At 39.4% G+C, this 15,061-nt stretch overlaps 1 protein-coding gene across 1 annotated transcript in view; it reads left to right on the forward strand.

Annotated features, from left to right (window-relative positions):
• Positions 1-15,061, forward strand: part of SNX25 (sorting nexin 25) — a gene marked incomplete at its 3' end in the record, with an annotated part of 71,170 nt that overhangs the window by 12,873 nt on the left and 43,236 nt on the right. Inside the window, exons 3-5 of the mRNA XM_081999558.1 lie at positions 7,244-7,416; positions 8,313-8,499; positions 14,595-14,665. Of these exons, the coding sequence (XP_081855684.1) occupies positions 7,244-7,416; positions 8,313-8,499; positions 14,595-14,665 (431 nt within the window). The remainder of the gene's footprint in view (positions 1-7,243; positions 7,417-8,312; positions 8,500-14,594; positions 14,666-15,061) is intronic.

Consider the following 15,061-nt stretch of genomic DNA (forward strand, 5'->3'; position numbering starts at 1 on the left):
AAAATTGTAGAGGTTCGTTGCAATGGGACCACCTGTATGAAAGTGCTGCAAACAAAATAGTCACAAAAAGCCAAGGTCTGAGCACATTAAAGTTAACTTGTGGGTGGCACCAGGTCTAAAGCTTGCTATTGCCTTCAAGCTTTAGTGTGGGAAGTTTGGGTTTCCTGTTAATGATTGAGTATGACCTAGACACCACACTAAGCGTTAGGACCTCGTGGTGCTGATGTGGTCATACCACAGCTTGTGAGCCATTCATGCATTCTTTGGGTCTGTTACCAACATATGTCAAATGCTGAAGCATAATAAAACATTACCTCCTGAAAGAGGTAACTGTGACATGTATAAATGGTACGGTTATCTTCACAGTAAATATAGGTAAAGTGATTTATAAAACTTGCTGATGTATCTTGATGAAAATGGCAGCTGTGGAAATTTTGGTGTTGGCTTTGTCCTTATTTTTTGCTGTGCTTTTTGGGTTTGGTGTGGTTTGTTTTCAGAGTTGTTTTTGTTTTTTTCAAGTAGGTACTTTTATTCAGGTGTGTTTATGATGCTGGCTTGTAAAGGTCTAGATTTGTTTTCTTAGAAAATTCAAATAGATCAAGCAGTTTTCATTCTGCACTGTCAAGAAGCTTAGAGATCTAAGGGCAATACAGGTGAAGAGATGCAGGCTGCATGTGGTTCTGGTAGTTCTCAGAATCAGTTTAATGAAAGTGCATGGTGAGTGTTGAACGTACTGATGAAAGTCATTTAGAGTGAGTTGGATGTGCACTTCAGCTCACAATTGCACTGATTGAGACTTAAATGTAACTCTGCAAGGCTCCCTGTTGAAAGGCTAATTAAAGAAATAAAAAGGCTGAAGGGAACATTTTGCCATTTATTTATTTATTTAAAGAGAAAGGACTGTTACATAATTTCCTGTAGAGTTGTTGTTAATGTTTTTACGGACTCTATGAGGGTGGTTCTGTCTCTGTGGGTTACTTTTTTTTAATATCGTTTATTTATTTGTTTGCTTCTATTTTCAAAGTGGACAGATTTATCTTGTTTGTTATCATTAAGTTCCTGGTCATGCATGTCTCCTAATTAGCGTACTTATTTGGGGGTTTCTTGCCCTTGAACTAGTGGTGTACTGCCAACCCCTAACCTGCAAAGTCCCAAGTTGCATGGGCATTGTAAGTGATAATGTTGGGGTTGGCATTTACTTTTTTTTTTTTTACTCCTTTTAGGATTCATTTTTAAGCTCTTCCATGCCATCATGAAGTTTGAGACTATATAAAAATAAAGACAATGCTTTGTGTCAGTAGCATATACCCAACCACAAATACCAAGAGTTTTTTCATATTCCTGACTGTAGTGAGACTTTACGGGAGTTACCAGATGGTCCTAGTTAAAACTGTTGGTATCTAGAGTAGACCCTAGATAAAAAGAGATACTTCTATGAGATCCTTACATTGGGAAACCTGGAAGCCCAATCATAGATGATAGCCCAGAATTACAGAACTGCCCTGGGTCCTGCATTCCTGAGACGTGAGGAATTGTTGGTAGAGGTGTTTATATTGGGAAGGAAATTATGATATTTCTATAACATTGGTAGTGTTTTAACTGTTTGTCTTCAGGAATACCAAAGCAAATACGCTGTTGTGCTTTCCTTTATAAAAAGTACTGGATGAACTCACGGATTTGCAGCAGTAAGGGGTAAAGTCTTAGCACTGACGATGTTCGGCGGGATACATGTTCAGTAATTGCACGAAGCAATCTCGGAGCAAGGGATAGTTACAGTAGGTGTCAGTTTGGTCCCAAAGAAAAGTACTACTTGGAACAGATCAGGTACAAAGAAATTCCCTTTGGCAGGCCCTACCTACGGCTCTATATTCACAGTTGGCTGCCTGATCTTCTGCTGGTTTGAGGGGCAGCTGAAGGAGATCCCTTTGCTTTCTGATGCTACAAAATAGCATTGGATAGTGTTAAAAATTCAGAGCAGGCTTAAAGATTTCATAAAATGAAAATTATGGAAAAGAAACTTAGGCAAGGTTAAGGCTGTCTTTGTAGCTCACGGGGGAGTGAAGTGGGATATGCCCTGTAAGCATGCTGTGTAAAGCATGAGTTCTGTCTGCTGTTTTAAATCACTGAAGTCACCTGCATCTTGATACACCAATATATGTCACTAGTACTTCAGTGTTGATTGTTCAAGAAGACACAAATGAATTAGAGTTGCCACTTGCCATTATTTTTCAGTTGCCTAAAGCAAATTAAATCAGCCTGGTTTACAAAGCTTGTATCATGTCTGTTTTGGAACTGTTTGCTAGAGTGCCACATTTGTATTAGTTCACTGCACACACTTGTGCTCAGAATTTATGGATAATTGGCAGGGCTTTCAAAACTCTCTCTAAAAATATCTGTGCACAGTTTTAGTTAAGAGTTTTCTGTGATTACTAAATGACCTTTTGTTTGGAAAATCCAACCACACAGTCCTAATAATACATGTTCAAAATTGCATATGAAGAGAAATAATGCCTATATATTGCTATTTGGGTTATTTAATAGTGCTTAATATCTTTATTGACACTGCAGAGATATAGCAGCACTCTGCTTTGTGTACATGCATGTGGGTTGCAGTTAAGTCTCTGCTTTTCCTGTTTGTCTTTGCAAAATGAATAGTGCCTTTCTTTACTCTTGATCATGTTCCCAACAGAGTTGAAGACTTAGGTTTTATATTGAGCCTGAAGAATATGCCTGATCAGGACATCTTAGCTCCTGCTCCAGGATAGTAAACAGACATGGTTTGGTAGCTGAGCAGTGGTGTTAATCCTTCTGTGATTGCCTGCTGCTCTCTCTCTTTTTCTTTTTCTTTTTTTTTTTTTTTTTTTTTTTTTAATGGGTATCAGTGAAGAGGAAGCCTGAGTTATAAGGGTTGCTGTTTTCTAGGCAGACCTTTCATTGACACGCAATGTGTTTTCCCTGCAAGCTGATCGATGGTTATATTGAGGCAAATAGTAGTGTAATGTATAAATGCAAAGGAGGGTATAAGCCTGGATGTCTTGTCCATTTTACCACTGGTATATTGATTTATTTTGTAGCTGTTAAGCCTCCCCCCCCCGCCAAGATTCCTCTCCTGCTTTCAGTCTCCCCTTTATTTCTCTTGCCCAAACAGCAATGAAAACTGCAGGATTTGTTGACACAACTGTTTGGCACTGATATGCAAGGCTTGTTTAGAGTTGAATTCCCTGAAGAGTTTGTTTCTCTATTTTCATAAAAATCTGTGGGGCTCTGTGCTTTCCCTTTTGATTTTTAGATCACGTTTTAGGTACAGTTTAGCTAGGGAAACAGTTGAAAGGACCCCTCTTCTAGAGAGCCATGTTGTCTTAAGTAATGGAGATAACTCCAGAAAAAATTGAAACTCTTCTTAAATGTCCTGTTGACTGCAGAGTATGCAACTCCGCTCCCCTCTTGCATTCCTGAAGGCAGGAACACATTAAACAAATTAAAGGGTAAGAATCAAATATTTGCCTTTCTACTTGTTTATTCTGTTCCATTTTCTGATTGTGTTTGGTTGACTGTGTATCAGAAAAGTCCTGGCATAGGTCCAGCTCAGCCAAGCTGTAGGTATTGGCTGTTGACTGGGATAAAATTGTACAATAGGGAGACAAAGATTATGAGAAATGACTTCTCTTGCATGGATGATAGCATAGGTGGAATTAATGCTCCAGGGTGTTTGCAGTCCCAAACAGACCGTCGTTCCTCAGGAGGCTGGTTGAGAGACATTGAAGGCAAAGATGACTAATCTCAGTTTAGTGAAATTTTATGTGCATTATGGCTCTGTTTTGTGCTTTGCAGATGTTATGAAAGTGTAGCTTGATTTAATCACTAGGCAGGATGTCCCACAAAAAAGGTAAGAGTGTCCAAAAAGGGTGGGGTTTGTGTGTTCACAGGCAGAAGAGCAATCACCACTTGCTTTCAGTTCTAACTCTGTATGGCTGTTAAGACACAGGAATCAGTTGTTCAGAGAGGTGAGTTTGCCAACTGATGTTCAGTGTAAGTCATCCTGTTTGCCAGCGTTTTGTGTATGTTCCTGGCTGTATTTCTAAGTGGCTGACTGTGGGTGGACCAACCTGCCCAGGAAAGGAAGACTTTCCTTCCCCAGTAAGGGGTGGCTGTACATGAACGACCCACACTTTCTGTCTGCCAGTAGTCTGCCTGGGACCTGTCTGGTTTTGGATAAATAATGAATGCCTTTAGGGGGAGCATGTGATGGGGCATGTTTGATGCAGTGTAGAGAAGGCTGTAGGATATGTCTGGAGCATGCAAGAGGAATGGAAATCTGCTGAGGAAAATAGCTAGGTATTCAGATGCCAGAGAGAAAAGATCCTACCAGAACAAGATAAACAGCTTTCTGAGCTCAGTCAGCACCACCACCTGTACTGGTTGATAACGAAGACTACACATCATCTTCATAAACCATTGCTCCTCAGAAGAACGGATTGTTTACATCCAAGCTGTTCCAAGGGGCTTGCTTTGAAATTTGTCTCACTTGTAACAATTGAAACCCCCTCCATGATCCACATTTGAAAACAAAACATTCGATTTGGGATGGAATAAGAGGCTTCAGTCAAATTGAAACCAAATGTCATCTTTACATTCCTGCTGTTCTGAAAATTAATTAAAAAACTGATTTTGGTTACCTTGAGACAAACGACTTGTATTATTAGAACAGAATTAGAGCTATTATTAGAGTATTGTTACTATTCTGACATATTTGCTCCTTCCTGGACTGACTAGCAAAAATCAGTTGTTAGACAATTCTGCCTGTTACTAGTGGCCATATAGCAGTATCTAACTGAAAACTTTTGGTTTCACTGTATACAGTTCTTGGTCAGTTTTTCACATACAGAGGCAATGGGCTTGGAGCAGCTCGGTGAGTAATAGTCAGTTGACTCTAACCAGGACAGCAGCCTCCAGCTCTGGGAAGGAAGCAGACATTACAGACAATGAGAGGAGGCACTGGCATGAGATGTGACAGATCTGAGCCTTTGTAACACCTTAGAGCCTTCTACTGAAGACCAGTCCTGGCTGCCTATGGAAATTACTGTGATGCTTCTCAGGTGACACTGCGTCTGTCGTGCGGTAACCACTGGCATGATCACCTTGCTGTTAAACTGTAAATCTGTGATTGGAGCACATCAGGCACGTGGCCATGGAAGAACTGCTAGGGCACCTTGTCTCCGCTTTTACATCTGGTTTTGTATAAAGAAAAGGTGCTGCTGTGACTTGCACTAAGGAGTTCCCTTGGCACGTCCAGTCAAACGTGTTCTGAGAAGTCCAGAAAACCATTGGCACCTGTGAGGAAATGAACTGGTCAGTATGGCCCCCAAAATCGAGGCCGGGGAGGTTTGCTCCCTGTTTCTTTCAGAGCTGTGGTCAGCAGACCTGTTTGTGGGGAGTCTGCAAACAGCACAGACTGTGCTATCATGGCCTTGCTGATCCTGCAGCGCGTTGCTGTGCGTGTTCGGTGGTGCGCAGCGCCCAGCCAGGGCTTCATGCCACGCAGAGGCACAACCACCCCTTCACTGTTAGCTCTGAAAGACTCTGTCTTGCTATCTTCCCAAAATGCACCTACTGTGACTGCTAGGAGCAGGGAGGACCTATTTGCCTATTCTGAGGTAGGAAAATTTGTTACTGTATAGTACCTGTCCTAACTCCAGGCCTCGTGTACTTTAAGTTAGAGCCCTAATTCTTTCACCAAGTGCGAAGTGAAACTAGCAAGAAATTTTGGATTTCTTCCATCCATTAGTATCCAGCTTGCCCAACCCTTACAGTTAGTGAGTGGATGATAGTGAATGCCTTCCCCAGCAGACTGAGAGCCGTTCTGGCTGAGGGTATTCTCCTGCTCCTTCTTGAAGCTGAACCAGAATTAGCCAAAGGCAAGGATCTGACTCCACTGAAGGCAGGCAAGATGGACCCTGACTCTGAAGCATTTAGGATAACGGAGGAAAACTGTGACTTTGTTCCCTAATTGTGTTTTGGTTTTGTTTGTTTGTTTTAATCTGTGGTAATTTATTAGTATATAACATGAGCATATTCCAGCTTCAGCCTGCTGATCAGAGGACTCTGTTTAAGACAGGTTCTCTTGTCTCTTCTCGGAATGGTTCTGTGATCTCTGCATGCTCAGATCCAAGCAAGTGGTGTTACTTCATTTGGCCAAGAGGTGCCTCACCAAATCTGTGATCTGGCCAAGAGATGACTTGGAAGATGCAGGCTCAGACCTATCAGACTAAGCAGAGCCTAGCAACCCCTCTGGGGTTGAGCATGCTGCCCACAGGGGTATTGCCCCAAAGGTGGGGTTGCACACACAAGCGGAGGCCCTACAATTTCATGCTTTCCAGTTTCATGCTTTATATACCCCACTGATACTGGTAATCGTGTAGTTGGTTCTCACTTGTCGAAGTACTGATGGGACTTGTGTGGCCAAGTTTCTTTGCACTTTGGGATTCAATTCACCTTTTTACCGTTTTGATTCCACCCTCTCTTAAATCTGTGGGTGGATTTTTTTTAATCTTTTTCTAAATTGGTTTTCCACTTAGTGTAGATGGTTGATAATGCCAAGTCTGTTACTACATAGGTATCTTGTACAGACCAATTTGATGTAGCCTGCAGGTGGCAAGTTGAAAACTGCTGTTCTAGAAAAAGTCAGGTCAAACAGGCCAGTTATTTACTGGGAGGTTTATTTGCCAGTAACAAAGGAAAGATGGTAACTTCAGTATCTAATAGATAGATCTGTTTCTCAAACTAGATATAATCCCAAATCCTCTGCTTAGAGGTTTAGGTCTGTAATTAGTTTGCTCTACAAGAATGTATTTGCTTCTTGAGTTTGTCTTGTTGATTGTTCTGAAAAAATTGGACAAGATTTCACTGCAAGTTCAATAATGGAACAATCTGTTTTTCATTCAGAGAAACTTTTTTCTTCCCGCTTGTTTGGCTCTCTATTTGACACCATTTTAAACCACTATTTCTATTTTGGCAGGTGAAAACATTTGACAGGACCAAGGAATTTGGAAATGTATCTTTACATCATTAAGGAAGATTAGCAGGATCTGAAAAATATACATGGCTTAAAGTGTTTCTTTACTGAAGTTGCTTACCTGATAATGTTTTTTTTGATATTTTATCAATTAGCAACTAATCATGATACAAGTGATATGTAAGTTCTCTCTCTTTTTTTCCTTTCTTTCCCTCTCCCCCCAACTCTTAGGCAGGAAGATCCACCGAGACCTTTTTTGCTGCACCCATGCTTGAGGAACTCTGATGAAGAAGTAAGATTCCTGCAAAAATGTTCTCAAATTCTGGTGTATTGTCTCCTACCCTCAAAGGATGTCCAGTCTGTCAGCTTGCGCATAGTCCTTGCAGAAATACTTGCAACAAAAGGTAGATCAAAGATCAGAAATGATTAACCATTTGCACCTGTACAATATTAGTAATTGCAGACTTCATTATGTATGTCTTGATGCTTTGCTTTTAAATTCTGAAATTTAATGTCTGTGATAACCACTAAGACACTTTATATTCTCAAAATCAAGCATTTACTTACTTGACTCTCATGACTTGATGCCAGACTGTTTAGCAGCTTTCAAGGTAAAACACAATTTGTCCATTCCTTTCTTGTGTTTGTTTCACAGAAGAGTGAAACAGAATTGCAGTCTTCCTTGAAATGATTTTTAGTAATTATATGAATAATTCTGGCCTCTTATATTTTATTCAGATACGTAGAATCCATAGACTTAAGGATGTCTTAGGTTACAAGGATCATAACTGAATCATGACACTAGATTTAATTTTTTTGTAGACTTCGATTTATCCAGTGTGTTTTTTTAAGTGAGGGTTTTCTATTTTGCTTTTTATTTTATCAGCTACACTTTAATCTGATTATAAATACACTAGACATTTTTTATGTCACTGAAGTCAATTTCAGAAATTATGAAGTCTCAAGAACATTATGCAATCCAGTTTACTTTTAATTTTCATGTATAGTGGCTGTAATGTCATAGCCTTCAAGGCGCACAGCAGAAAGAACAAAAACACTTGGAATTTTCCAAATAGAGCTCAGCTTTGTCAACGTACATCAATTTGTGTAATAGAATAAACAAACAGTTTTATCAAGAAGGTACAGCCAATCTCAAATGTATTATGCAGTCCAGAACACTGGTTTTGGATTTCTATCAACTTGTGTATTTATTTTTGCCTTTTATCTACAGTTTTCTTTTGAAGGTCATCAGTTATTCATCAGCATAAGGATTTTGTTTTAAAATATTTTTCCTCTCCAGTACTGAAACCAGTGGTGGAACTGCTGAGTGATCCAGATTATATTAACCGAATGCTACTCAGCCAGCTGGAGTACAGAGAACAGATGAATGAGCATCAGAAGAAAGACTACACATATGCTCCTTCTTATGAGGAGTTCATCAAGCTCATTAACAGCAGCTCTGATGTTGAGTTCCTGAAACAACTGAGGTATTTAATGTTTCACTGTGGCTCATTCAAAACTAAACATGCTTCTTTTGCCAGCCCATTACTGAGATTTGAATGAATCATGGTTTTTCTTTTAAAATTCAATTTTTAATTTCTTTTTCTTTTGATGAAGCAGAGACAGTACGGATGATAAGCCACAATGTTTGTTAAATCTCTAATATAGTCAGCTTTTTAGTTCAGTGGCAGAAAATGTTGAAAAATTCCACTTCGTAGTATACTGGAGATGACTGTACTGTTGAAAGGCATACCAGACCCTTCTTTACAGCTTGCCTCTGTGGAGTTAGATAAAATATGCTGAATTACCGCTAGTGTGAGGTTGTCTCCTCTTTATGAAGTATGGCTGGTCATGGTGGTCTGGTGACTGTGGAGCATGGTGACCATGTAGACAGTGGGCATTCAGAGCAGCTTGCTGTGATTCTGTGACATGGAAAGAGTGGTTTGAGTTCCAGCACATTTTGCCACTGGATCAGAAGTTTTCCTGGACTGTTGCAGGGACATGTTTCCCAGTTGCATTCTTCTTAAACATATTAATGAAGTCTGAAGAATTCCTTAAAGAGCAAAAAAAGCCCCCATTGAACTCCTGCATATCATGAGTGAGTTTGATGTTTCTGTTTTCTAATTGAAATAGCATCTGCTTACTTTCATACTAATTCCCCACCTCACAAAAAACCCTCATCTTTTTCCTTCCATCTTTCATCATAATATGTGGTACTGCTTGCATCTCAAGCCTGCTTGCCCAAGTATAAGATGTTTATCCTTGCCTTATCTTCATAGCTGAGCTCTTTCTCCTCTGATTTCTGATGTAAGTGAAAGCATAAGGAACAAGTGACTGGGAACCAGGGAGCAGAAATACTGCTGTTGTAGGATCTCCCTAGATGTCTTTGAGTTGGTTTTGTTGAGCACACCAAAGCTTTGGAGGACTGTTGAAGCCATTTCCAGAGTGTGTGTCCTAATCTGTTACCAGCAGCCAGAAAAGGTATTTTTTTTTCCTCTTCCCTGACTCCCTTTCAATTGCTGCTGCAGGTCAGCTTTCTCTCTTCCTAAATGGCTGCAGCAACATCTAAAAGACACAAGCACATTGATTCAGTTTGGTGCAGTGTGTCATCTGTTGTGACCCAGACCTTCTGTTAGGTTTGGCTTGATCAGGCCAAGTGATGGTTTATTGAGATGGAGTATGTGGGCTGCATAAATAACATCTTTCTCTTGTTCTTCTCTTTGATTCTGAAACCACTGGCATTTCTGAGATAGGGAAATGCATTTAGGTGATGGCAAAATGATTTTGTTGCTTGGCTACTTATTGTTCATCTGCTGTGAAATGTGCTCTTTATTCTGGGCCAGTGTGCCTTTCCTGAGAGCAGAAATTAGTCTCTATTAGGCTCTGTCTAAAACCTAATTGGCATCATATTTATTAGCATAATCACACTAATGGATCTGCTTATTTCAAAGAAACCCAACTCTACTGTTGTTGTTGTTCAGGCACATTAATGCTCAGTGTGCTCTCTTTTTAGCTGATAGGTCACTTGGAATTGTGTCCTCTAATATCAGATAGCACATTTGCTTTATGAAATAATGTGGTTTGGGCTGCGTTTAGGTTTTTCCTTTCTAGCCTGTGGAGTCCAACTACCATCATCTTGGATGTGTTCCTCCACACCCTACGTAATGTTGATCAGTCTGAGCTGATCAGTATTTGAATGGAAAATGTCTGAGAAACTGTATCCTCTTTTCAAAGAGAAATAGCATTTGATTTTGGAGGCAGTACTCATCCTTCCTCTGTTTGTATAGAGCCAGTCTCTAAGAAGGTGGTTAAAGAGTGTTCCCTTGTGGGAGGAGGGATTCCTATTCTGTTGGTTCTCCAGCACTGTGGGAACACCTAGAGAGAGATGGGCCAACCTGTAGACATTTCAAAATGATGTAGTATATTTTGCAAAGCTCTCATCATTTTCCAATGAAAGTTTACACATTTATGTCAAGGAAACCAAATGGTGGTCCCTATATGGAATGGGGGGGGAGAAGGGGAGGTGATATTTTAGATAAATAAGCTAAATGGTATTTCAGGTTGTAAATCACAGCAGGTAAATACAGGAAAATCTGTAAAGAAGGAATTAAAGAGGAGGAAACAAATAAACCATTGTGCAGTTACCACCGAGGAACACGGCTAGAGTCCGTCGGAGTGACGGGAGTGGGGAGAATGCTTCCAGTTCTCTTCCTACAACAAATAAATTACGGGTATGTTGTACTTAAACACATTTCCCAGTTAGCTATTCTGGGTAATAATATTCTGTTTATCAAAAATTCCTTTTCTTGGTTTTATTTGGAAATCATTTTTCAGTGCCTGTTCTAAGCCAGTGCGTGGTATTCATGAACTCTAAACCTCTTCCTATTCCTCCTCATGTTGCCACGTAACTTCTGGGTAAAGAACAGATGTAAGCAGTAACAATTTTCTGTAGCCTTAGCTTTGAGCGGAGTTTATCCCAAGGCACTACAGTTGCTGGGAAACTTTTTAAAAAATGCCTGCTGTGCTTTATCTTTGCACTTTAATTACTATAGATTTACTAAAATAAATATGAACTAAAATAAAATATGCTCTCAATGGACGATGCCATGAGGCACTGATAAACAATTCCTCAGACTCTTGATGGACTGCAGTCAAGAAAGCTCGGACTTCTGGGTGCCCCTTGCTGTATGCACATGACATTACAGGAGATAAGTCCCATGGGGCATCCTTCCAGACTGATTTCATTAACAGAGTTTTGCTGGGCTTTCTTGTGACTAGAACCAGGTATTTGTTATGGGGTAAGTAGGGAAAAGCCCCTGCCTGGATCGGTGGAAACCTGTGGGTGAATGGTCTTGTTGCTCTTGGCCAGGAAATCAGAAAAGTGGGAGGCTGTGTGTGTTGGATCTCCTTTTAAGCAAGTGTACCAGCTCTCTGCCTTGCAAATAGCTCTCCCTGAAAGGCTAACATCGTACTAGGATTTTCTAAATCTTTTTTCTCTCCTTGCTTGGAAGCGTTACGGTAAAAAGAAATATTGTATTGATTTTCTGCATTGCTTTTATGGATTTTATTTTTAGAACTTATTTAAGATGCAGGAACTACTTATTAATGAACCATGAATTCAAAAGTATCTCCAAAATTAATATCTATAGCGGGCCTCTAACATTTGGTCTCTGTTGCTTTGTGGAAACATTCCTTTCATTTTTATCATTTGGGGAGCTGATGTTTGTTTTCATAAAAAGTCACTTGTTGATTTGTGAGGAGCTTCTTTGGTTTTTTCATACCTTTCCTTTCTGAAAATTTGTTTTTTTTTCCCCCCAAACAAATCCAAACCAACAAAGATTCCAGAGAAGGGACCATTGTACAGTTATCTACGAACATCCTGAAAATTTGGATTTGTTTGGGGGAAAAAAAACGCAAACCAACAAAGATTCCAGAGAAGGGACCATTGTACAGTTATCTACGAACATCCTGAAAATTTGGATTTGTTTGGGGGAAAAAAAACGCAAACCAACAAAGATTCCAGAGAAGGGACCATTGTACAGTTATCGACGAACATCCTTCAAAGTCACTCTTTATAATGTTTACCTTCACTGTTGTTTGTCATGAAGGGAGGCAGAGTTTTATTCCGTATCAAGTTTCCACAAGATGTGTTGTCCCTCTCTCTTTCAAGAAGAAAAAGTTAAACAGTGAAATTTCACCTCCATTTCCCCTTGGATTTAATTTAGCATGGATAGATTCGAAGTCGGTGACAAATAAGGAAAGGATTAATTCTTTCACATCTGACATTAATTAATTAATGTCAGATGTGAAACAAATTTACTTGCTCTGTCAGAAGACTAGAGATAAAAGATATGAGGAGTTAAAAACATAGCTGAGAATAAATAGTGATAAAGAAGTAAACTGGTGGATAATTTTCATTCTGCTTTCAAGATCAGCATTATATTTTTTTTGTTATTTATTAGTATAGCAGCAAAAGGTCACTACACAATTCATAGTAAGACCATTATCACTGTCTCTGTGTCATCTTTTACTTAAGAAATGAGGGAAAGGGATGAATATAACAAAGAATAGGGAAAAGATCAGAGTGGAAGGGGAGAAGTAATGTGTGTGTGAGCCCACGATTGGTCCAGTTTTAGCAAGTACAGTTCACTTCTTGAAAAGAGAAAGAATGCATCACATTTAAAACTTCCTTAGATGTTTACTCACCAGCACCACAGAATATGTAGCAGCTAGAATATTCAGAACAGACCTTCTGGGAGAAAGGGTCGTGGTCTGGCAGCATAGCCAGGGGGGTGTTTCTGTGGTGCAGTGTTGTACAGCACTCTCATTGAGTAGTTACAGCCAGAGCCCAGTGTTTTGGAGGAACAGACTAAATAACATCTTTGAGGATGTAACTTGGAGCATGTCCCTTACTTAGCGTAATATAATGAGGAACGGGGTGGGGGAGATGTCATATTACAGTATTGATAATGAAAACATGTAAAACCATGAGTGTGAATAAATGGGAGTAAATTTGGAAGGAAAAAATGTTGCAAGGTAAAAGTAGAAACTGCCTTCCATGTGCAGTATTTACTTGGTTGTCTGTACCTTCTTTGATAAATTCATAATGTGCAGTTACCTTACAACACCCGAATGGGGTGTATGAGTGTTGTTTATAATGCATTTACGGATGACATAACCAAGGCACCAAAAATCCAAGTGAGCTGCCCAGAATCATTTGGGAAGTCTGTGTCTGAGCAGGGAATTAACTCTGGGACTTCTACACACCAAAATACCACCCTCACTATGGGGCTGTTCTTCCTCTGAAGAACTGGGCAAGAACTGTGTTGGTGCATGGAAACAACCGAGATGCAGGAATGGCAAAAGGAAACAGGGTTAGAAAAATTAAAGCTCTGCAAACACCTTCTCAGGTTTCAACTTGGTAATTGAAGGAGTTGGGTAGAATAAAGATTACTGCAGGGGAAAAAAAAAAAGAAATAAACTCTGGAAGTGTAGTTGTAAGTGAGCGTATGCTATGTGTGTAAAACTATGTTTATACAGAGAAACAGAGACAATCAAAATCCTGAAAGAGTTATAGGAGGCAAGAGGAATGGGGGGAATTTAATAATGTTGGTAAAAGAAGTATACATGGAAGAAGGGAAAAAAATATATATATATTATAAAAATATATATTTTAAGAATCATATTATCTGAGCAGTCATGGAAATAGCAGACTTTCCAGGAGGCTTCAGCCTTCATCTAGGAGTTAACTTGATAGATGAGGTTAGGGAACTCCTACAGGAGTGAGTTAAATTCACTAGAATACTTGCTTTATTACCAGTATTAATAGCTGCCAAAGTAAATGCATTGAGAGGAATTTGAGTGCTTGTTATGACCAGAACTTCGACGTTTGTGAAAGATTGAACTGGCAGTCATTTTCTTTGAGTGCCTGGTGTCTGTTAGTTACAAGACTGGTTTTGCTTAAAATTCAGTTTACTAACTGCATTAGCTCTCTTCCATTATGTATAATTTCAGGTGTATTTCAGGAGTATAGTTTCAGGTGATAAACACGTTTTAATTATTCCTGGAGTGTAGTACTTTAGTGTTTTACTTATTTTAATATAATACTTTTTTTCTTCTAAGTTACATATGCTCCATATATGTATTGAGTGCATTAGGTAGAAGAACCTTACAGTCAGCTCTTTGCATTTGAACTGAACTCCCATCCTAGTTTCCTACAGAAAGCTTGTATTTGATGTTAGGAGCATGACTTTACATGGTGTTCATTGAATATTATTAACTGGCTGTGCAGTGCCAGCAGTTGAGAGGAGGTGGCAATATTATTGTTAGTTGGGTGTTTTCCTTTTCTTTCAAGATAACCTTTTTTTCCTACTCTACTCCATATGCACATTGCTCCTTAGGTTGCAGATACACTGAGAAAGAACTCTGTTTCCAGGTGAGGGGGAGGTGGAAGTGTTTTGGGTTTTATTAATTCTTAAGTTTGCTGAATGAAGAATACATTGTAAAAAAAATAATACCATGTTTGTTTGTTTTTTCTTCTCTCCTCCCTCTTTGCCCTTACCCCTACTGTTTTTAAAACTAGGTATCAGATTGTAGTGGAAATAGTTCAGGCAACCACAATCAGCAATATTCCCCAAGTGAAGAGGCAGAAAGGTAAGATTCCATTTTGTTAAGTCACATCTGTTATTTTCATGTTGAAAAGCTGTTTGAACTCCCAACATACATATGCAATCAGTGTGTGTGGGATTTTTAGACAGATTTTAGGAATGCTATGCCTTCAGTGTTTCAGTTCTGTTTCATTTGTCTGATTCTTCCAGAAACTGCCATGGTGTGATTATTCCCCCGCACCATCTTCATCTAAGCTGATGGAAAGGTCATATCTATGATGCATTTATTTTCAGAACTTCCTGCAGCTGGGATTTTTTTGGCATTATAAGTGTGTATGCTGAGAATCTTGCTTCCTCTTTCTTTTTCATGCAATCCATTCTTCAAAGTCTCAGTCTCTTCTTTCAAAACACAGAAGAAGGAATGATACAGCATAATTGTCGG

Source organism: Phaethon aethereus (genome assembly GCF_964289735.1).
Source record: "Phaethon aethereus genome assembly, chromosome: 4".
NCBI classification, from domain to species: Eukaryota; Metazoa; Chordata; class Aves; order Phaethontiformes; family Phaethontidae; genus Phaethon; species Phaethon aethereus.